This window comes from Cuculus canorus, chromosome 13, assembly GCF_017976375.1.
Source record: "Cuculus canorus isolate bCucCan1 chromosome 13, bCucCan1.pri, whole genome shotgun sequence".
Lineage (NCBI taxonomy): Eukaryota > Metazoa > Chordata > Aves > Cuculiformes > Cuculidae > Cuculus > Cuculus canorus.
The window spans coordinates 8,978,436-9,002,258 of record NC_071413.1 but is presented as its reverse complement, the minus strand read 5'-3'; the positions used below and the strand labels follow the sequence as shown (position 1 = coordinate 9,002,258).

General features: G+C 44.2%; 1 protein-coding gene and 1 long non-coding RNA gene across 2 annotated transcripts; one reads left to right on the top strand and one right to left on the bottom strand.

The window, feature by feature from the left end:
* Positions 1–295: 295 nt before the first annotated feature.
* Positions 296–12,575, bottom strand: LOC128853533 (uncharacterized). Its single transcript, XR_008452127.1, has 3 exons — positions 12,440–12,575; positions 2,882–10,448; positions 296–429 (listed from the first exon to the last, which is right to left on the bottom strand). It is a non-coding gene; the product is annotated as an uncharacterized LOC128853533 (long non-coding RNA).
* LOC128853532 (protein phosphatase 1 regulatory subunit 3E-like) lies at positions 11,790–20,790 on the top strand. Its single transcript, XM_054079138.1, has 2 exons — positions 11,790–13,678; positions 13,832–20,790. The coding sequence occupies exon 1, from the start codon at positions 11,935–11,937 to the stop codon at positions 12,883–12,885; it is 951 nt and encodes a 316-aa protein (XP_053935113.1). The 5' UTR covers positions 11,790–11,934; the 3' UTR covers positions 12,886–13,678; positions 13,832–20,790.
* The last annotated feature ends 3,033 nt before the right edge of the window (positions 20,791–23,823 follow it).

The window sequence follows — 23,823 nt, the reverse complement described above, 5'->3', positions numbered from 1 at the left end:
TGACCTAAAACAAAGGGGAAAACGTGTTGATTTAACTTTCAGGTGTTCTATCATTGTGTTTTTACGTTGGAGACAACAATGTACCCTTTTCACTTATTATGTTTTGGCATTTGAATACAGGAAGCACTTCTAGCTGATCTAGCCCTTAACTTTTATTTCCTTTCCTTGAACGGGAATGGCTTTATTCTTGAGAGAATTCACATGTAAACAAGAAGCTGCCGCTTCCTGTTGTCGAAAAACCCAGTGTATTCAAGGGCATATAACTTGGGTTAAGCTTACCATGGCTTAAGTGTGGTGTATTGGTTTCTTTATGTTCTAGGCCTTTCATTAGCAGCTTTACTCGTCTTCTGCTGCAGGTCCTGTAGCAGTAATCTGCGCGCGTGGGCTGTTTGTGAAGGATGCTGCTTTTGTAGAGCTTGCGTTTTATAGCTAAATATGAAAAACAGGATTAGAAAATATATTACCATAGGGGGGAGGGTACCAGAGGGGAAGAAGGGACATGACAGGCGCACATTCTCCTGGGCTGAAAACTGGTTGGATGGCCGGGCCCAGAGAGTGGTGGTAAATGGAGTTAACTCCAGCTGAAGGCCAGTTACAAGTGGGGTTCCTCAGGGCTCGGTGCTGGGTCCAGCTCTGTTCAATGTCTTTATTGATGACCTGGATGAAATCATTGAGTGCACCCTCAGCAAGTTTGCGGATGACACTAAGCTGGGTGGAAGCGTGGATCTGCTGGAGGGTAGGGAGGCTCCAAAGGGATCTGAACAGGCTGCACCGATGGGCTGAGACTGATGGCATGAGGTTTAACAAGGCAAAATGCTGAGTCCTGCACTTGGGGCACAACAACCCTGTGCTGCTACAGACTAGGAGAAGTCTGTCTAGAAAGCTGCCTGGAGGAGGAGGACCTGGGAGTGTTGGTTGACAGCCGACTGAACATGAGCCAGCAGTGTGCCCAGGTGGCCAAGAACACCAGTGGCATCTTGGCTTGTATCAGAAACGGCGTGGCCAGCAGGTCCAGGGAGGTTATTCTCCCTCTGTACTCGGCACTGGTGAGACCACACCTTGAGTACTGTGTTCAGTTCTGGGCCCCTCACCACAAGAAGGATGTTGAGGCTCTGGAGTGTGTCCAGAGGAGAGCAACAAAGCTGGTGAGGGGGCTGGAGAACAAGTCTTATGAGGAGCAGCTGAGAGAGCTGGGGTTGTTTAGCCTCGGGAAGAGGAGGCTGAGGGGAGACCTTATTACTCTCTACAAGGAGAGGTTGTAGAGAGGAGGGAGCTGGGCTCTTCTCCCAAGTGACAGGGGACAGGACAAGAGGGAGTGGCCTCAAGCTCTGCCAGGGAAGGTTCAGACTGGACATCAGAAAAAAATTTTTCACGTTAAGGTCATTGGGCACTGGCAGAGGCTGCCCAGGGAGGGGGTGGAGTCACCTTCCCTGGAGGTGTTTAAAGGAAGGGTAGGTGTGGTGCTGAGGGGCATGGTTTAGGGATTGTTAGGAATGGTTGGACTCGATGATCCAGTAGGCCCTTTCCAACCTAGTGATTGGTTGATGATTCTATGATTGATTCTATGTTGGCAGTGTTGGCTGGGTCAGAATGATGCTTCACTGGTGTTAATGGTAACACCATCATTGAATAGCAGTTAGAACAAGTTACTATGACAAGAAAACCTTTGTGTCCTGGAAATTTAAGGTAGAGCTTGACCCCAGACAGTCATTGCCTGAGGTGTTCGTATACCCAGAGTACTGAAAGAGATAAAAGATCCATGTAGATCATACTATCAGCTATAAGGACCTATTTTTTCAGTACATCTTTATAACTTTTTTAGAGGTTCTTTATAATTTTCCCTCTTGACTTGCAACAAAATACCAAACAAGTACAAAAATTACTACAGTTCAGATGGAATTGTTTCGCCTCTGCTCTACAGTGAAGGGATGCAAAAGCCGCTGATGCTGTCGGCAGCTGGTGCCATTTCTGGTGCAGGTGCTGGTTGTGGCTGCTCAGCAGGTGGCATCCTCTCTCCGGCACAGGGGTACGGTCGCCTGAAATATCGAATTTGCTGCCAGAAAATGGTGGCCCTGTTCTAACCCCCAGTGCGAGAACAATCATGCCCCGCACCTCAAGCAGATAATGTTACTCTACTTAAAGATATGCTTCTTAAAGAATCGTAATGTACTTTCTATACAAATTAGTGTTCTAAAAAATTTCCAGATTTCCCTAAGCAATTCCCAGGAAAATTTATATTAGGAGACAAAGCAGACTGCTTGGAGCTGTTATTGAACACTAGCACTCAGCTCCTGCATTCTGCTCTAGAGGTTGTTTCACTTGAGCATGGGCTGAAGAGATGAAGCATGAATAAAGACATGAATATTTAGATACCTAGAATACATGTCACCTATTTTAATGAAACTGTGTCTCTGTAAGGATGATTCTTTAGCTCTGATGTTGAGATACCTGAAGATGAACACAATTAACAATTTGATGCTGGAAAACTACTACAAAATTACATTTATGCATGTTTATTACTAAATAAATACACCTAAAAAGACATTAAATTTCCACTTTAAAGTGGAAGGAACCGTATGCTACTGGGAGCCTCGTACTGCTATTATCTTTCCACATTCAAAACTTTTATCAAAGCATCAAGGCTAAGAAGCAATGAGTCTCTGTCCTGTGTGCTAAATTGAACTGTAGTTGCCTCTGTATCTAAAGAAAGACTACTATTTTACTTTGGGTTTTGTTTAACACAAAGGCAAAAGAGCACTTGATCTGAAAGTCCCTCATTTAGCATGAGATGAAACAAGTGAATACCAGATGCACAGAATACGTATTAAACAGAAACAAGCAAAGAACACATTAACAGGATTTAAAAAATTAATCTACTTACAATGAGTAAGAAACAATAATTATAAATAACTGACAGTCCCACTGCTGTCTGCTTTCCAGGTCATTTCCATTTCTTCAGGTGCCAAATCAGCAAGGAATGTATGCAAATGTTTGTCTGTGAAGCTCAATAGGATTTAGCACTGTTTAAGTTAAGAATATTATTAAATGCTTTGCGGAGCAGGCATGGATTTAAGAATGTGCCTAAAGTTAGGCATTCTTCAGTGCTCAGCAGCATCAAAAAACTAATTACCATGCTAGGCTACCGTAGTCATTCAGAGTGAATCTAAATGAAAAGGTTGCACTTCATCCCCAGAATAAGCTATTTAAGGCTCTAATGAATCTGTCTTATGGTCAGGAAGAAACCTACGTGAAAGTAATTGGCATTCATCAGCTTATAATGCTATTAATAGCATCTACAAAAAAACAAATATCCATATTGCTCACAAGGAAATTTTTATTTTTTGTTTCTCACAGTATAACAAGCTTTAAAAAAAAGCATGACATTACAATATAGAAGGGTTAGGTCAGTCTGGACGGCACTGCAGCTCCTGCAACGTGGCTGACTGATAAGGAAGGCAGTCCAGAAAGCAGAGGAACCTCCAGCGTTTCTGATTTGTTTCCTTCCTTGACCTCAATATACCTTTTCCTGACAGTATTGGCTAAAGAGCCCTGGATGTCATTGTGTTCTGTACATTGGTTTTGATTTGTATATGGACTCTGCATACAGGCATGCCGACTGTTCTTTTTAAAAGCAATAGGATTAGAAATGCTTGCAATACTTCCCTCTGGTGTAGAAACACAGTGCCAGTATAAAAGCTTGGGATCTTCTTGCAGGACTGAGGCCTTTGTGTGACTTGAGATGAATGACAATTCATGAATTTCTATTTTTCGTCCCCTCACTTCATTCACAATGTCAGCTCCTTTTTCACCCTCCTGCTCTGTTGCTCGAGCATCATGACTGCAGGAAGCCGTGTCAGCTGAAGTACCATTGAGCGTCCGCTGAGAGATAGTGGCTTTTGTATTCTTCCAAGAAGGGTCTGAAGTATCCCTGGGGATGGCGTCTTTCACCAGTGAAAGTATTTGTGAAAACTTAAAAAATTCTGAGTCGTTTGCATCAAGCACATTAATCTCTTTATGCCTTACAGCTTCTGGATTTTTCACATCTTCCAGGTTTCTCACAGTGTTCTTTTTATTAGTGGGTTCTTCATTTCAGCTTGAAATATTTGAATGGTGTAACTCGTTGTTTCCATTTAATACCATATGCTGAAGGACAAGAGCTCCACTTACTAAAATGGGTTGAAATCTTCATTTCCTGAAGCTGTATCAGCTGTGGCATCTACATTTAACTCGCCTTCTGACCTTGATTGCTTGTTGTGGTCTTGGCTTCTTGTCCTGTACTGTTGTCAATAGATTGCAAGGTGTCTAAGCAAAACTGGCAATTGTTGGGAGTTTGATTTGCCTTTGATTTCTTGGTTTGTTTTTGCAGCTGGCAGTAGGCAAGTGGATCAGTTTTAGCCCAGCCTTGCATCTTGTAACAGAGAAACATGTTAAGTCTAACACAAGCCAGAGTATTGTAAGAACAGTGTAGTCAGAAATAGTCTTTGCTGATGTAAAAGAACACAACGCTGTTTGTGTTTTCTTTAGAGTATAAAATAACAAGTAACTGTGATTTCTCACTGGCCATCTTTTGTAAGGTTGCATAGCAAAACTCCTCCTGAGCAGAAAGAAGCTACAGAGGGGTTTGGTACTAATAGAATCATAGAATCATCAGGTTGGAAAAGACCTTAGAGACTGTCAACTCTAACCATACCTGTCTACTACTAAATCATGTCCCCAAGCACCTCATCTACTAAACACCTCCCAGGAAGGTGACTCAACCACCTCCCTGGGCAGCCTCTGCCAGTGCTTGATAACCCTTTCTGTGAAGAAATTTTTCCTAATGTCCAATCTAAACTTTTCCTGATGCAGCTTTAGGCCATTCCCTCTTGTCCTATCACTTGGGAGAAGAAACCAACACTGAGTCCCTCCTCAGGGCTCAGCTTTATCCCAGGAGAACAGATTAATCCAACTGCTGATACGGTCATTTTGACAGGTAAACACTGCATGCTCCTTCAGCATCTCAGGACACTTTCCTTCACGTCTTTTCTCCACCATGGGTGTAAAAGAGATTAGGAAATAGTCCCCAAATCTCAATCAAATGTTTTCTCGAGAGCCTGCCATTGCTCCCCGATGGGCCGAGGCGGTGGGGGTCGCCCTCCTGCTCCAGTGCCCAGCTGTTACCTGGGCAGCATGGAGGGCGCAAGGGGCCGTAGGGGCATGGTGGGACACATATGAGCTAGTACAAGCCGGCAATGTGCGCTCACAGCCCAGAGGGCCAACTGTGTCCTGGGCTGCACCAAGAAAAGCGTGGCCAGCAGGGTGAGGGAGGGGATTCTGCCCCTCTGTTCGTCTCTTGTGAAGCTTCATCTGGATTATTGTGTCCAGTTCTGGAATCCTCAATGTAAGAAAGACATGGAGCTGTTGGAGTGGGTCCAGAGGAGGCTACAAGGATGATCCAAGGGCTGGAGCACCTCCCACACGAGGACAGGCTGAGAGAGTTGGGGTTGTTCAGCCTGGAGAAGAGAAGGCTCCACGGAGATCTTATAGCAACCTTCCAGTACCTGAAGGGGCTGCAGGAAAGCTGGGGAGGGGCTGTTCACAGAAGCATGGACTGATAGGATGAGGGGCAACGGGTATACACTGGAAAGGGGCAGATTTAGACTGGACACAAGGAAGAATTTCTTTACCATGAAGATGGTGAGGCCCTGGCCCAGGTTGCCCAGGGAAGCTGTGGCTGCCCCATCCCTGGAGGTGTTCAGGGCCAGGTTGGATGGGGCTTTGAGCAACCTGATCCAGTGGGAGGTGTCCCTGCCCATGGCAGTGGGGTTGGAACTGCATGGGCTTTAAGATCCCTTCTGACCCAAACTATTCTATGATTCTATGACTCCTCTGTCAGGCCTGTCAGCACTGAGAGAGCTGCCTGGGGAGTGGGGCACTGCGGGGAAACTCTTGAGGTTCCTCCTGACCTCAAATTATCCTGTGGGTCCTGTCATTTTTGTGGGTACGGCAGAGCCTCATATCCAGAAGCTGGCCACAGGCTGGTGGGGAAGGACTCTGAAGCCTAATGATGGGCAGGTGTCTGGGAAGGGTCAGCCCAAGAAAGGCAAATGGGAGACGTGACAGAACCAGGCAGCTTGGAAGGAAAAAATGAGGAGTGTGCTGAAAGGGACAAACAGAAGGAGAAAGCCTATACAGCGGTTTACTAACAGGAACAGGAAGGGAGTAATGTATGTGAGAAAAAGGGGTGTGAACTGACCAAAAAGGTGGAAAAGGAAAGAAAGACTGTGAGCAAGGTGAAGAAAAGAACAATACAAAATGAGGAGGCAAATTGATCTTACAGTATAAGGAATTAAATAATGAGTCACTGCCTGTCCCATGGATCTTTAAATATTAAAAAATATAAAAAAGAAAATCGATCATACAACGAGCGTATTTTTATGTTTAAAATCATTAGCTAGCATTACCGAGACCATCTGCAGCTGCAAGGAACAGTCCTATGGTTATTTTATAATATGGCATGAAGACTGAGCCACAAGTGCTCTTACCAGAAGGTAGGATTTTAGGGACATCTATTTATTCAGATATTTGCAGGAAAATCTGTGTTAAAAGTTCAAGGACTGAAAGAGTCCTAGTCTTGCTAGCTGTTACTTAATCCTTACTAAAAACATTCAATCCTCTTAAAAACAGCAGAACTATTTTTACGAGAAAAATACTTTAAATGTTCTTTATTGTCTTCTCCACAAAATGAGGTATATGTGTTTTATTTTTTTCTTTTCCACTGTCTTCTTACTTGGGGCTTTTTTTAGCTTATGTTCTCTCCAGAAGTCTTAAGCCAATCACTTAGAGTCAACAGAGGTGGTTAATGCTTAACTAATAAAATTGTGTGAGAGCTTCATCATATAGTATGGCAGATTCACAAGGTCATGAACTGAGGTGAACTCTTAGAATTCTATTTTCTTCTTAATATTGCATCTTCATTTGGATCCCAATATTTAGAAACCAAACCCACAAATCAAAAACCAACCACAAAGCGACCTTTCCAAGTGTCGCAGCTCTGTTTAGCAGAATGTGCGGCCCTTTGGAAATTATTCACTGATCTTTTTTTGACATAAAATGTCCTTGATACAGCCCTGTACAGCACACGATTTGCATCTTGATAGATAAAGACTGCATATCCTGGTTAGGTGAAGATTTGGTACAGAACGTTGATACCATTGTTCTTTAACAGATTACTTAATTTTTGATATATACTTCAGGCATATTACCTAATTCTGATCTGGCACTTCTCTGAGATGCGACTAAGATTTTCTCGGGGAAATAAATGAAGTCTGAGTTAATCATTAATGTGAAATGGCGTGGGAAGGTATTTTTAAAGTATAAGGGTGCAGAACGGCTGTATCACGCAAGGCTTACAAACTGTCAGTGTAAATACCATTGTCAGATTCATGTAGTCAGATGTGATTATTAAACTCTCCGGTGATACTCTAATGCAACACCTACAGAGTTCCTCAGCTTCAGAAAAGCTGCACAGATACAAATAAAAGTAGAACCTGACCTTTCCAATTCACATTCTGAGTCACAACTTCATCTTGAAAGCTGATGTAATTGTAACGCACCTCGCCTTTACATCCATTTTATCTTCCTACAATTCTCATTACTAAAAATAAACCTGTTCTGGAAAGTTAAAGTGGACATGTGACAGTGGCCACTTTGGATAAGCCCCAGCACTCAGACACACCTCCCTATTAATGGTTCCATCGTAGTTCTGCCTAATGCCCCAGCACAGCATCTGCTTTCTCCTAGATTACCTGGCATCAAGACAATTAATAAATGCAGCAGAAGAAAGCTCCCAGTTCATTGCCTAAAGCAGTTTTGCCTTTTGCTTTTTGAATCATTTAAATCTTAACAAAAGAGGGGACCGAACATCTCTGCTCAGTTAGTTGGAAATTCTCAGGCATCAGATGGATTTTAAATGCAGTTTGGCAGGGCAGAAATGTCAGGGTCACTCAGTGCTGCATCGGCAGAACGAGAGGCTGTCTTTAAAATGTTGTATGTCAGCTGGAAGATGCAGAGATGGGTCAAAAAAATATTATTGGGATGAACTTTTATCCTATGACCATGCTATTTAAATCCGGAAAGGCAGAGGAGTCTGTAGGAATGAAAACAATGCCCAAGTGCCATTTCCTAAGTCTGTCGGCACCAATTGTAATGTAAGACCTTCTGCTTTTCTTATCCTATAATAGAGCAACAGTGTGTAGCTCTAGAATTTACACCATAGCTGCTCTGTCCCTGCTGACGCCTTCAGAATTATCTTGCCATAAAAATACTATTTACCAGTCAAAAGAAAATAGTTATGTCTTCAAAGGGTCTAGTTCGGTCAGCACCAATGATTTCTTTATCAGCTTTGTTATCGACAGTGTTATTTAGAAAAGAACCTTGGATGATGCCCTTAGTATAGTGCTGCAAACACACAGACAGATTGGACTTCTAAGCTTTCATGTTCAAAATTTTGTGAACTAAATAAAGATAGAGAGGGGGTGGTGCTTGGATGCATAACACGGCACATATTAAGCTGTATTTTCTGTACATGTGGCAGTGCTTTTCTCAGTTCTGAGGATTTAAGCATTTGCTATGTACAAATATTTACACTGGGCAAAACCAAAAAAGAACTTCCTTTTAACAATGGTGTCTGATACTTCGCATTTTGATTTTCCCATCACAATTTCCACATCACAGAAGGATGCATAAGGTTGCAGGGTATTTGAGGGAATGTCTGTCTGTAAGTTTGTTGAATTTCAGTGCTCACAACTTTTATTTACTATGTCTGTCTTAAAATCATCAGATGAAGACCAACCTAGAAAGGATGTCTGCAGAGGTGAAAGATGTGGGTAAGGGTCCCCACAGCTTCACCCCAGGCAAGTGAGCAGGAGAGTAAAAAGAAAGCAGCTGCGTATTTTGCATGGTAGATTCAGCAAAATACATTGGGAATGTTCAGGAGGAAAAAAGTGAGAAATACCTTTGTTGTGGATCCTGATGGAGTTTACACAGTGACAGTGCTCAACAGAGATAAGGCTGAGGTGCCCATGTGTGTGCCAGAACTTGAAGTGTCAGGGGGAAACTGCGGGCAAAAATTGTTAGCACCTTCAGGATTACCTGGTGAGTTGACATTTTGATGATTTAAATACCATTTAATTCTGATTTTTAAGAAGTCTATAAATGGCTCTCTTCAGCTCTGCTCCTCAAGGATCACCTCTGAAATTATTTACAGTGCGTATGCATTTTTATCAAGCCTCTTTCTACCCTTTTCTCCACTATCCACACATCTATATGGTGTTCTTCTTCTCTTCAAGGCTAAAGAACCATCAGGCTTTACCTGATGATGGCAAGAGCTGAATTCAACCGAAATTTCTGAACTGTGTCCTCCTCATGTCAATCAGTTTATATGGGTGCTCATCTGCATCTCCTGTTGTCTTGACCTGGCTAGTTCCAAGCTTATTGCGTGGGTTTTATTCTTTCTTATCTCAGGAATTTCACATTTTTTTTATGCCAGTCTTTTGTTTTTTGTCCTTGGGGAATCTATATTTTCAACCTGGTTACATGAACTCCATTGCCTACAGTCACCCGTGAAGGAAGCAGTTGGGGTTGTTGTTTTTCTGGGAAATATTACCAAGGTTGTGGGAGAAAAGAAGAGGCCTGAAAAAGCCAAAAAGCAAGAACGTTACACAAGTTTATGAGAAGAAGAAGTTAGGCAACTAAAATTACCATAAGAGGGGAAGTGGAAATCCACTAAGGCACCTCTATTGTGTAAAGTACAGCAGAAGCTAAATTACTCTGAATTCATGTTTTCCGTGTTCCCCATCAAGACATATCCCAAACTGGCTGAATTTCAAACCCATTTAGTTTATCGGTTCTGATAGTTTCACAATAGTTTAAAAATGCAAGGACTTTGCATGTTAATTTAACAAATGAAGTTCTTACTGCTTACTGTTTTTAAAGTCAAAATAATATCAGGAAAAACAAGTGTTAATGCTTCAGGAAATTTTCATTACGAGAGACAGAAATTACAAAAAAAGAAAAAAATTAAAATTGTATGTAAGACGTAGCCTTAAAGCCTGTTGGAACAACCCTGGGTCTGTTCTTTTCCTGCCCCAAATAGTATGAGAAGATGAAAAGCAAGCATAAATTGATGTTATTTCCGTGAAACACACATTTTTGGGGAGGGAGGCGTGGGAAAGAGGCCTGTAGTGTGCGTTAGAGGACAAGTGAGAGACAGTTTTATGATCCTGGGCTAATTAATTCAAATGTAATCCTTTACGTTATTATTAATTGATTTTTCAAACCCTACCATTATCCTGTGAACATCAGACAATGACACGACAAATCACTGGGAAGCACAACGGGGCCAAATTTAACACTGCTGGGCATATTTTTTCATTCCCTGTGTATGAACTGTCTGTCAATAAGAAGATCTGGAACCGAACAGCAATAACACAGGAGTTATTTTCATACTTATTAATGAAGGAATTAAAGCAGATAGTTCTAATAAGAATCAATGGGGAGCTTTTCCCTGTGTTCTGCTGACATTATTTTTTTTAACTCTTGGTTCTTATCGGGTTTACTCGTCCCACTCTTAATCTCATCAGCCGCATTTCCACTGCCCAGACTTTCAAAGGCACAGCAAGTGCTGCAGATAAAATGGTGAAGGTGTAAAACCTCCTGCTCAGAAGCTAAATCAGAATCACACGTCAACACAGTTCAGGCTCAGTCTCTGGCAGGATGGCCGGATCATTGTTTTTAATGCAATTTACTAATTAAAAATGAGTACCAGATTACGGAAAGTCTGGAAGGAAGCGGCTTGCTAAAATAGCGTTCTGGTCCCTTGAACTGCTTGCGCCGGAGCCTGCTTTTCATTAAACTCTAACTCATTTGGATATGCCATGGCGATGATCAATCCCTTTTCTGACAAGCACAAAAGCGGACTCTGTTTCATCCCTGTTCAGGCTGGAGCCGCGTTTCCCACTGATGGAAACCTGCGGCTGGGCTGCGGCAGGTGGATTTTTTTCAGCAGATGTACTGTAAACGCATTACAGCAGATTAGCTGGATTTCTTCCTTTAAATGTACACTGCGAGATCCAACTTGCAAGCCAGCTGTTTCTTATCGGCCCCTTTAATCTGCCGGAGCCCGGCTTTGCTCCTGCCTTTCAGCAGCTATTTCTGTAGCGAGAGCGCCGCGATGAACGCGAATGCGGCCACCGGGGAATGCCGCCCGCAGCCTCCTCCGGGGTGAGGGGCTGCAGGAGGGACCCGGAGCGCGGCGAGGAGGAGGAGGAGGAAAAGAACGAGAGAGAGGAGGAGAAAGAGGAGGAGGAGGAGAAGAAGGAGGAAAAGAAGGAGAAGAAGGAGGAAAAGAAGGAGAAGAAGGAGGAAAAGAAGGAGAAAAGGGAGGAAAAGGAGGAGAAAAGGGAGGAGGAGAAGAAGAAAGAGGGGAAAGAGAAGGAGGAGGAAGGGGAGAAGAGGGAGGAGGAAGGGGAGAAGAGGGAGGAGGAAGGGGAGAAGAGGGAGGAAGAAGAGGAGAAGAGGGAGGAGGAAGGGGAGAAGAGGGAGGAAGAAGAGGAGAAGAAGGAGGAGGAAGGGGAGAAGGAGGAGGAGGAAGGGGAGGAGGAGGAGGAAGGGGAGAAGGAGGAGGAGGAAGGGGAGAAGAAGGAGGAGGAAGGGGAGAAGGAGGAGGAAGGGGAGAAGGAGGAGGAGGAGGAGAGAGAGGAGGAGGAGGAGAAGGAGGAGGAGAAAGAGGAGGAGCGGGCCGGCATCCCGCGGTCCCGGCCGCCGGGGCCGTCCTTGGGGCAGCGGGGCGGGCGATGAGCCGGGGCCGCCGGTCGGGCAGCCGGAGCGCCGCCGGACAGATGAGCCCGCGGGCAGCGCCGCCCCCGCGCTGAGCCGGGAGCCGCCGCGGCGCCCATGGAGAAGGCGGGGTCGCTGCACGGCTCGCTGCCCGCGCCGCGGCTCTACCTGCCGCGCAACTTCAGCTGCGGCGCCTGCCTCTACGGCAGCTCGGCCGAGCCCTGCAAGGGCGGCCGCGACGGCGACGCCTCCCCGGCGGCCGTGCGGGACGCGGCGGGCGAGCGGCCGCCCCCTGCCCGCGGTCGGGAGCCCTCGGTGCCCGGCGCGCCCCGCAGCCCCGCGCAGCGCCGCCGCGCCAAGTCGCTGCCCACGCCCGGCGACCGCAGCCTCCGCCCCGCGCCGCCGCACAGCCCGGCCCGCCGCAAGACCGTGCGCTTCGCCGACTCGCTCGGCTTGGAGCTCGCCTCCGTGCGGCACTTCTGCGAGGCCGATCTCCCGCGGGTGCCGCCGCTCTTCGAGGCGCGGAAGGAGCCGGAGCGCGCGCTGCCCCCTCTGCCGCCGCCGCCGTTCCCCCCGTTGCAGCCCCCGTTGCAGCCCTCGCTGCCGCCGCCGCCGTTCCCACCGCTGCAGCCGCCGCTGGAGCCGCTGTTCCCACCGCGCCCCGGCTCCATGCCCGGCTTCCTGGAGCGCGTCCGGCAGCACAAGGTGAAGCTGGAGTGGGTTCGCTCCGAGCCCGCGGGGCTGCGCGGAGCCGTGCGCGTCCTCAACGTCGCCTACGAGAAGGCGGTGTCGGTGCGCTACACGCTGGACGCCTGGGGCAGCTGCGCCGAGCTGCCCGCCGCGTACCACCCCCCCGCGCCCGCCGGCGGCGACACCGACCGCTTCGCCTTCCTCCTGCCGCTCCCCGCCGCCGCCGCCGCCCTCGAGTTCGCCGTCCGCTACCGCGTGGCCGGCGACGAGTACTGGGACAACAACGGCGGCGACAACTACCGGCTGCGGGGGCGGCAGCGGCCCCCGCCCGTCCCGCCGCAGGACCTCGACAGCACCGCCTGGATACACTTCATATGAGGAGGGGGTGCGCCCGCGGGGAGAGACGGCATCCCCGGGGGAGAACCGGCATCCCGGGAGAACCGCTGCGTGCTAGGGGAGAGCCGGCATCCCGGGGAAACACAGCATCCTAGGGGAGAGCCGGCATCCCGGGAGAACCGCGGTACCCCGGGGGGAGAACCGGCATCCCAAGAGAACCGCCGCATCGCGGGGAAACACAGCATCCTTGGGGAGAGCCGCCATCCCGAGAGAACCGCTGCATCCTAGGGGAGACCCGGCATCCCGGGAGAACCGCTGCATCCTAGGGGAGACCTGGCATCCCGGGAGAACCGCTGCATCCTAGGGGAGACCTGGCATCTCGGGAGAACGGCGGCATCCCGGGGGAGCGCCGGCGTCCTAAGGGAGAACCGCTGCATCCTAGGAGAGACCCGGCATCCCGGGAGAACCGCTGCGTCCCGTGGAAGCCGCTACATCCTAGGGGAGACCCGGCATCCCGGAGGATTCCCCGTGCCAGCCCGGAACCGCTGCAGTAGGGAGAAGCGGCATCCTGGGGGAGCCCCGCCTCCTCCCGGAGCCGCGGGAGTCGCTTCCATCCGCTCCTCTGTGAGTTTTCATAGGTGTTTTCATAGAATTAAAGAACGGGTTGGGTTGGAAGGGACCTCAAAGCCCATCCAGTTCCACCCGCTGCCACGGGCAGGGACACCTCCCACTGGATGAGGGGCTCCGAGCCCCATCCATGGCCTTGGACACCCCCAGGGATGGGGCGGCCACCACTGCTCTGGGCAGCAGAACTTTTCCCGAGTTCTGTTTGCAGGTGGGTAATTTGTGTTCTCTGCATCACGAGGGCTGTCGAGGGGGGGTGTGGGCAGGGGGGGACAGCGCCGTCTGACACGCGGTTCCCCCTCAGCCTCTCGCTGCCCCAAACCCACCACCCAGGCGGGCTCTGAGCCACGGGGTTTTTTTGCAGTATTTCCTGATCAGGACCAGGATCCACAGGCGCAGGTCCCGAGTGCCGGAGGTTGGGATCAGCTGCTGTCACCTCTGCGGGGTCAGTCAGGCTCTGGAGAGACGGAGGGCAGTGTCCGAGGGCATTCATCCGGCCATCCTGCTTGGCTAATCCTGCTCAAGAAAAGCCCAGCTCCGGAGTGGTGCTGGATCCGTGATCGGAGCCTGGCTGACCCGCTCGTGTCCGTCGTCCAGCGGGGTTAGGGGTCATCTAGCAGCTTGGAACCCTGTGAGGCCCGAGTACGGATGCCCCACGTGTAGCCGTGTGCCGTCACGCTGTGAAAATGACTGATCAGCTTAAAGTTATATATTTTTTTTTACTTTTGCCCTCTGTCGGATGTGTTTAATTATATTTAGAAGGAAAAAATAGCATCACATATTAATTGCCATGCAGCCCACTGGGAGGTTGTATAAAGCGAGTGTTTTGGTGTAAAATCCACGTGGCGTGTTGCTGGAAAGGTTTGTCGGCATCTGATGTTTGTTTCCATAGGATTGGTCCCATAAAGCTACTCGTGTTCAGGTCAGCGTGAAAGTCGTGGGATTGGGCTGAAGGAACTAGGGATGGCAAGAGCCGAAGCCGTAATTTTAGTCTGCATCCCAAGCAACGCTTCCATTTTTATTTCTGTTAACATTGTAATTACATTTCCTGTGCTGAGGTATCAGTGCACAAACTTGCTTTTTGGGAAAAAAAAAATAAAGCTCCACATTTTCATAATGCTTTCAGTAAGAGGCAGATTTCACAAAGCTGAATTTAGATAAATTTAGTCTGAGAAACTGAGGAAAGCCGTATCTTGCTGTATAGAGTGGATCAATACGAATCACAGAGCATGCTCACTTCTGCCTTCAGAGGTGTGTTTGAAATTATAATGGCAGTAAATGTAGTATTTTCCTTTTTAAACTTACTTTTTCTGGAGTTCAGCAGAATGCAGGTTGTGCTGGTGCCAAATCTAGGTGCTAATTTTCCAGGATTTAGGCATGCGTGAGTTTGCAGGAGACGGACCTCTACAAATACGACTTCTGAGAGTGGTAAAACTGATGTCAGCGTGATCTTCTGATTACGAAGGGCTCTCAGATCGGGCCTTTCATGTTTAGGATCTTCTGTAGATTGTTTGGGAAGGAAAAGTGGTTTTTAACTGCATTTTTGTATTCCTTAAAAGGATTAAGTGTCCCAAATAGCTTGAGTAATGTCAAGTTCTCACCGAACTTTTTGAGTTTGGTGGGAACTGAGAGCACTTTTGTCTCCCGAGGATCTGGTTCAGTCAGAGTAACTACATTTATAAATTCTGGGGGAAAAAAAGGATCCGGAAACTTGATAGGAAAAGAACATTTAATTAAATTTCTTTAGACCACTGCATCCGATTGAATAGAGGTGATAGCCAGAGTAGCCTTTCTGTAGCACTGGTAACTTGGTTTTAATTTCCCAGTCAGTTTTCTAATCCCAGTGTTTTTAATAGAAACAGAATATACAATAAATGTACTGTCGGTATTTCACATTTTAGAATATTAACGCCCCAACCTTGTCATAAAGTAATCCTGTATATTGCTAGTACACATTTATAAAGCTAGAACTGCAGAACTAGCGTCTTATACTGTTCATGATTAAAGCATATTAAGTGGTGTATTTGATAAAGAAAGCCCAAGTGTCTTTTAGGTAAACTCATTGTTTTTAGAAGAGCCTTAATACTGGAGAGAAGGAAAAGGACTTGTCTCCATTTGAAAGCACTTTGGTGGAATTATAGCCAAACATCTTTCTCTTTATGTGTGGTAGCTTTCCAAGATGGTTTTTGCTTGGCCTTTTTTACCCAAATAGTGAACCGACAACTGTTTAACGTAGACCGATGAAAACGCTTGGAGGAAGAAATAGTTCCTATGCATTTTAGAGCAACTGATGCTGCAACTTTGCATATAAATATTTAACAAGATTCCCTGTTTACTGTTCTAATGGCTTTAGAAACATTGAAAGGTGCTAAAACCATTTTTAACAGTGAATAACTCTAATTCTGGAACTTCAAAACCGTTTTCCAGCAAATGGCAGTCTTCGTTGTCATTTGATTTATGCAGCATCTACAGGTGTCTCATTGTTAAGAAATCTGCCTATAGCAGCTGTGGCTTAAACTCCTTACGTTTGGAATACTTGAATGGATGTACGTGCACCGAGTACACTATCAAGTTGTTGCGTTATCTTTTTCTTTATCGCGACTAAGGTGAAATTACTGATTGCTCTTGGTTGTAATTTTGTAGGCAGGATTATGCTTCAGGTTTATAATACTGTTCAGATTTTATTGTTTTATGGCCTCCTTTGTCAGACACCCATCTGAATATTGAACCTTCTGAGGATGCACAGTACCAGAAGAATGCTTTGCGCAACAGTCTCTTGAGCTTTCAAGCAGTTAAGCCTGTCCTCAGCACTAAATTTCATGGGTGTCTTTATGGGCTCGAAGTTGACGACAGATTATCGATGATATATGTGCAGGTCCAGTAAAAGACGTGGTCTTCTAGAAGCATTTATAAATCACGCTTTTTAAAGCCTGGGGAGGTAAGGCTGTGCGCAGGCATCTTGAACGAGGGGATGCTCTTGAGGAAGTCTGTGGAAGAAGTCTGAGGTGTCTTAATAGAGATATCTCAGTGGTAAATGCCAAAGCTGCGCTGCTTTGATGAGACACTTTCACTTCTATCACATTTCTTTATTTCCGAGCAAGATTTATTCAGATTTCCAAAACCACATTCAGTTGCAATGACCACATGTGTTTTTATGACTGGTAGTGATGGCGTACGGTTTCCAGTCCTTTAGATTTCAGTCTGATGCGATCTGTGTGTAGTTTGCTAGAACCACTGTCATAAAGGGAGGTGAAATCAAAATCCCAAATAATAATTGCATCAATGATGGCTTTGAGGAGAAAAACCTCTGTTGAAGAGGATACATTTCAACTTGGTGGGACATCAATCATTTTAATGGGAGCAGGAGCAAAGCAACTTTTTAAAATCATATTTCTAAAGAATATAGTTCCACAAAATGAACTTTCACAGGCGAAGTGAAGCATTTGAAATTTTCAAGCCAAGCTTTTTCTGGAAAAAATGTCAGCTCTCTGTACTTTTATTTGCATGAGTAGAGCCCATCTCGCCTTCCTTTCTAAGTGATACTAGGATGGTTTAGGCAAGGTAATAATTCTTAGGCTGTGTACTTCACTTTTATGTGAATTATTCATTGCTTATGTCTCTGCAGATGTACAAATATCTGCCATTTGTTGTGCAAAGTTGTAGCTTTATGGAATGTGCCATGTTATTTTATGTGCAATATAATGATACTTCGTACAGCGAGTCAGATTGTACTGTATGTCTGTTCAAGTGGTAGATTTTTGCATGCGATTACGCCTTTCATGGCAATACTTTTGAAATCTACCCTAATTATTAGAAATCCTATCAGGAATTAGAACAATTAAGTGACTGTAAATGGAATTTCAGCTAGCTAAACTATTACTGCTTATTAGCATAAAAGCAGTAACTGAAACTGTCGTATTCATTTTCAATAGCTGTACATTATTTCAGGTAAATTAACTTTTTTTTGGTCCCTATACCATTTGCAAGTAGCTTTTTGATGTGAATGCGAGCGTCTCAGCATCTCGGTTAACAATGGAATAAGTGCACACTCTTTGTTTCAGTGCATGTGAGGGGAAAATTTATCACTTAAATGAACAAATGTCTGTTCATGCATAAGCACGATCTCTTTATGGATACATGAAGTGTTTTTCCATAGCGCCAACAGGCAAACAGCTGCTAATTCCGTATTTTAATGCAAAGTAACCTACAGAAATACTCAGAATCTGCTTTTGAACGCATTATTAAATATATATATTGAATTTTTTATGTGCCTTTCAACATTTCCTAGGAAGAAATCTCTTGTTTCTTTGGTCTCTCACTAAAAGCCTGGTAATGGCTTTGTCATTAAAATGAAATTTTTACCGAGAATTTAATTAATCAATTCTAGCTCCTGATACATTTTCAGCTGTGCCTGAAATCCCGTATCTGTAGCAGCCAGAATTTAATATTTTCCCATACTACAGTGAAAGAAATGGCAGTCAGAAAGACGTCTTCCTGATACACCTCTACTGTTATGTAGTTAAGTAAAAACAACTGTGACTATAGTTACTATAACAAAATATATTTATTGTATATATTCACCTCTTGCACAGATATTCTAAATATACATTCTATCTGAAACCAGAAGTTCTAGTTTTTTATGAAGTCTGTTCATGGAGACGTGGTCTTTTCAGCTTTAACTGTTATTTATCTGATACTGCATAATGCATATCATTAAAACTTTTGAATGTGTTTAATCTGTCTGCACAGTTTGTATCATGATATTGAAGTGCTTACTGGAAGGGAGAGCTGAAGAAAATGACTTTTTCCTTCCAATTATACTGCATGGCTTTTTGGCAAATCATCGGTAATTCTGTTTCCTGGATGCGCTTCATGTGTCTGTGTTCTAAATACGTGAAAGAATTACTTGCTGAAATGAAAATATTTCTGAGCACTGAAATGAAGGATTTTCAGAAATATAGGTAGTTTAAGGTTGAAAGTAAATATAGTCCATTTGCTGTAAAATGAAGGCCCCCAGCCTTATCTAGAGCCGATCAATTTATTTCATTTTTTTTTTTTAATGAAAGATAGTGATGTTTTACAAAATGAAACACATGCAGGGAAACTGAACTGCTTCGGTAGGAAGTTTTCTCAGGTTCAGCTTCTATGAGATAATTGCCCTAAAATAATGAAGTGGTAAGAGCACTTCTTTAAATCAGTGTACAGATTGGGATATGGGTCTTCCTTGAACAAAGCGACTACTGAGCTGTAAACCGGTGGCTGTTGGTTGGACTCTATCCAACCTGTAAATTCAACATTTAAATTATTTTACAGAGAGGATTTTTGACCCTATCAAGTGCGAATATCCTCTTCGTGCTGCTATCCTGGCTTTACTTTGACCTTTCTGTGGTTGAGAAAGGTCCGATTTAATTTTTATGCAACATAGGAAGATGATTTTGCATTGTGCTTGTTTGGGTGGGGAGGCAGAAAAACTGTTTTCCTATCAGTTTTAGGTTTTTTTAATAGTAAATAATAGCATGCAGAATAAAACTGTGCTTGAAACAACACATGCACTAGTGATTCCAAAGAATATAGCTAAGAAAAAAGTCCAGTGTGAGATGTGCTTCTTAAAAAACATCTGTACTTTGATTTAGTAAGGCAGGGAGAAAGTCCCAGTCTCCAGTGAAATGTATTAATACCAGGGATTTCTTTCTATGCAATATTATGGTGCATCTGGGTTTTTTTAGGGATTAACTTGATTGGTATTGTTGATATGTTGGTGTGTTGTGTATAGAATATTCCATCAAGAGTGTTATTAGGGAAACTGTGTGTCTTAAATAGAGTTATATCTTTTAGGCTCTTTTTTGTCTGATCTGGCTTCACTTAATCACAGACTCCTTTGAATAATGGTAAAAAGACAATATTTCATTGAATTGCCTAAGGAAGTCTCACACGTTATACTTTACTCTCTGTCACTTCTAGGACAAAAAAGTTATGTTACTGTTGTAAGCGTTAAAATTTTTGTATTTCTGTATCTTTAAGAAAAAGCCAAATTGTATTATACTTTTAAACTCAAAGAGTTAATATATATATGTTTTTAAAGCTGATCAAAAGTAGTAAAACTGAAATTGGTTGGGATTATTCTTAAGTCCAGTTCTAAACTGGTATAATGAGCGTTTATGCATCCTGTACCTGGCTTCAGGGAGGGGCGCCCTGACGTGAAATTCATGCATTTTAAGGTTGGTACCAAATGAGCTCTACCTGAGTGCAACACCTGCCTACAGCTGGACATGAATCCACGTTGTACTGCAGGAAAATTGACTGCTGTGACAGAAAATTACTGTGCTTGGAACGGTTTAAACAAACCTCACTCCTCCCTTAGTGTTACACAAATCATTTCTGTCTGTAATGAGGATGCCGTCTGTTAAAGACGGTGGTCTTTAACGTGCAAGTTTTTATTACTGTTTCTTTTATTTATCTTGACTCTGTTTTAAAAAAAAAAAAAGAAAGAAAAAGTTGTTTCTTAACTATGTACTTAACCACTAAATTACTTTTGGTTGTAGTTTCTTCTGCACTGTTTATATTTCACCAAGTAATGTTTGTTTCTAATGTCTGTAAAAGTAATGTAATATCACCAAAATTTCAAAATCACTGTTTTCTAATAATGCCTTGGAATTTACCTAGCCTTACTGTAATTCTGACGATTTTCCACCAAAACTGCATCTAGTCACTGGTTGTCACAAATACGAAAAATATATATTTATAAACCTGTCGCTTCTAGTTGTCATTAAAGATTAATGATATAAATTGTGAGCACACGATGAATATAAACCTCTTTTTTTTTAACTGATGAACCACGAGGTTTTTGTGATGAGGTCTGGGGACAGTTACGTTCCGCTTCATCCGTGGCGCATCTGTGATTTACCCGAATATCTGAAAAATCTAATGTCTGGGACAGATTTTCCAGGCAAGTTGTCTTCAGGCAGACTCTGTTAGGAGTGTTCCCCATGGAAGCTGCGGAGATCCGGGCATGGTAGGTTGTAATCTGGCCTTTGGAAGGGTAGCTGTCTTTCAAGAAGATAGGGTGAGATTATCATTTGGTGTAAATGTACGCAGGTGTCTTTAATGTCTTGTGTCAGTAACACCGTTTGGAACATAGTCTAACAGCCTGCGGCTGGGGAAGGGCTGCCTGAACTTCAGCTCTTGGTGGCTTTACTCTTCCCGGCTTTGCATCGTTATGGTCACTGGTAACAGCCGAACCCTCGAGTGCGAGTCAGCATTTATCTGCCCAAAGCCTGGGCCACGTGCTAGAAAGTACAGAAACACCGGCCTTTCAGGAGACACTTTCAGAGAGGGAAGACGTAAGATGTGAAAAAAAATGTGAATTTTTTTTTATTATTATTATTATTATTTTTTTTAAATAACAGTTAAAATTTTTCAGTGCTGAAGGACTGGGTGGAAGGTTTCTAAGCCCTGTGGATGTTAAGCAGTAGCTGCAGTCAAACTGTTTCTTTAACCAGCACATGCCTGTTTTTCCAGTGGTGATGCAGAACAGGGGCTGTGTAGGTATTACCTAAATGAATCATAAGGACTTTTCCAACTATTCGTTCTCTCTTAACTGCAGAGTTCAAACTATTTGTTTCTGGAATTGTTAAGACGTGAATATTTTCTCAGTCTTTTACTGTAGACAGCATCTCATCTTACAACAATAAGAACAGTTTTGAGCTTTTCTTTAACCGACGCTTTTTAAGACATCTTTATTATAATACAGATAAAAAACATATTGCCACGAGGAGGAAAAAGTATTATATGCTTTTTCTTAGGTAATTAGTACAACTTATTTTTCTATACGCTTTCAGAAACATCTGATTAGCTGTCTCATTATTGATAGTAATAATAATGAATAATGTTTTCATATGTTTCTTTGGAAGGGCAATGTAATTAAAATATAGCCCCAGAATTCTTTTTTTTTTTTTTTTATAGACGGAATGCGTTCTGATTTAATGTCTTTCTGATTGTTTCTGATTTGTTCAAGTAAATATCCACTCTTAGCTCACATAAATCACAGAATCCAGAACTGTTTTCTTAAGGTGCCATTATATAAATATTAGACTGCAGAACAATAGAATGTAATTTCCCATTTTGTTTTGGTAAGGCATATGCTTTGAGTTTAAAACTGTTGTTGTTCTTGACTGATCCTGAGGTAATGAGATTACAGCTCTGGGTGAAGATTATGATGAAGTCACAGTGCTCCAAAATGAAAAAGAATAGTTTTACATTGTTCTTTAGTCTTGGATTAATTTAGCTTTTTTTTTATTCAGCTCTTACATGGGACAAAATGTGACTATAGTAATTAATCTATGAATGAGAATTAAAGTAGATAGTCCTATTAATAACAGGTGTTAAAATGTATGAAGCATTGATAAAATAGTACTCCTACTAACGATGAGAACAATCCCTGTTTCTTAATGTCTCTTTCTGGAATCTACCAACAATTTTTGGTCTGGCTGATGACTCGAATTGGCCCCGGGGGCTGTACTGAGTGCCACGGCTCTCTCAAAACAAGCTGAGAGCTTTTCTCACCATCAGAGGTGGCGAGAGCGAGGAGGATCAGGTACGGAGAGATGGGAGGAAGCAAAGAGGAGGGAAAGAGGACAAGAGTCTGGTCTGTCAGCGGCAGGGAACTGAGGTCAGCTCAGGTTCTCTTCTGTCATTCCAGAAGCTCGTGCTGTTGTAATGATCTAGAGCCGTTGTTCCCAGCTCTTCTTGACCTCAGGATGACTGTGTCTGCTTCCTTGCAGCTCCCCACGTATAGAGAGGCAGGTACAAAGGGGAAATACGGATTGTCTGTGCTTCCACTAAGGAGTGGCTCTTGGCAAGACTGTGTGAGATTCCCTATTAGAAATACTACGTTAGATCACATAGAAGCAGGGGACGCGTTAAAGGACCATGTTGGACTTCAGTTATTCTGTGAACCTGTGGAAGATATGGGAAGCAGACAAAGAAAATCCTGTTGAGGTTTTGAACAGCTGAATTTTCTTCTTTGTCCAACTCATTTACCAGCCCAGCCTGATGTAAGAAACGCCCTTTAGTCTAATAGAAAGCTGCAAAAACGTTCCTGTTGTAGATGAGAATGGCATGTTGCAGTAAAAAAAGAGCCGTGCAGTGGTGACATTACACTGCTTTTATCACTGGCTTTGTCTTTCCAGTTGTGGTGCAAGTCGGGGGTTGTCAGAACAGACAGGAGTTGCCAAAAATATTTAATTCTCTGTCATTTGCTCTTGATCCAGACCCATGCAGTGGAGAAGGGAGAGGGGTGATGGCTGAAAACCAGAAGTACTCTTGGGTTCCGAATGCCCACTCATCCTCCTATCTTGTGGATTGATTTTTCATGGCTGGAGAAAGGTACAGTGCTGTACCGCCATTAAAATACGTCTCTAAACAAAATACATTGCATTGCATAAATAATTAAACGCACTGAACAAATGAAAACAGCCTAATAGCAGAGGCTGTAGGATACTTATACTGCATTAAAATAGATCAGGTCTGAAGTGACTGAATTATGCTTTGTCAGGAAGAGAGGGATATCAATATTGTGAGGCAAACTCTAACCAGTCCAGATGCCACAGATGGATTTCTCCTGCCAGGGACTGTTCCTCTAAGGCTGTGTCTCAACAAGCGTGGGAGAAGTGGAGAAAATTACATAGAGGACACTCCTGAGCTGCTCTCGGGGTCTGTCTGTGCCATCTGCAGCGTATCTGGTGATTTACACTGATGGACATAGCTTGGGCGTCTTTTCATAGTGTTTTCTACCCATGAGGTCATATTCCCTGGAAACGCCAGAGGATGTTTGGTTTTCTATCAGTCTAGTCACGTTTCACCACATGGAAACAGGTTTGTCAGCAGAAAGGGCCCTGTTTTGCGTGGATGCTTTTTTCTTTGCCGTCTCTAACACTGATGCAGCTGCATTAACGTAAAAGCTGTTACCTCTGTCACTTTGACGGAAGAATGTTTTTCCCAGAGCCCCCAACTGATCTCCATTCTGCTACTGAAAAGCTCCTTCTGGCTTAATGGCTGGAAATACATTTGGGGTTTGAGAAGATTTTAGACTGTCCACGCGCCCCTCTTCCCCTATCGAGGGCTGCAAGGAGGGGGCAGAGCAGACTGGAGGGAGAAGAAATCTGGTATTTAGAGCCTGTTAAACATTCTCAGATGCTTAATGGTTTTATGATGGCCTGGGAAGCTGGGCTGCTGCTCCTCGCCTCCTCAGGACCGTCCCCAATGCCTTGGTGCCACCACGCGGTGACATCGGGCAGTCGGTGCTTGGCTGTCACGGTTTGACAGCCCAGACCACCCACAGGTCAACTCGAGGTATTT

Coding starts and splice junctions, on each gene's coding strand:
- LOC128853532 (XM_054079138.1), top strand. CDS start 11,935: ATGGAGAAGGCGGGGTCGCTGCACGGCTCGCTGCCCGCGCCGCGGCTC.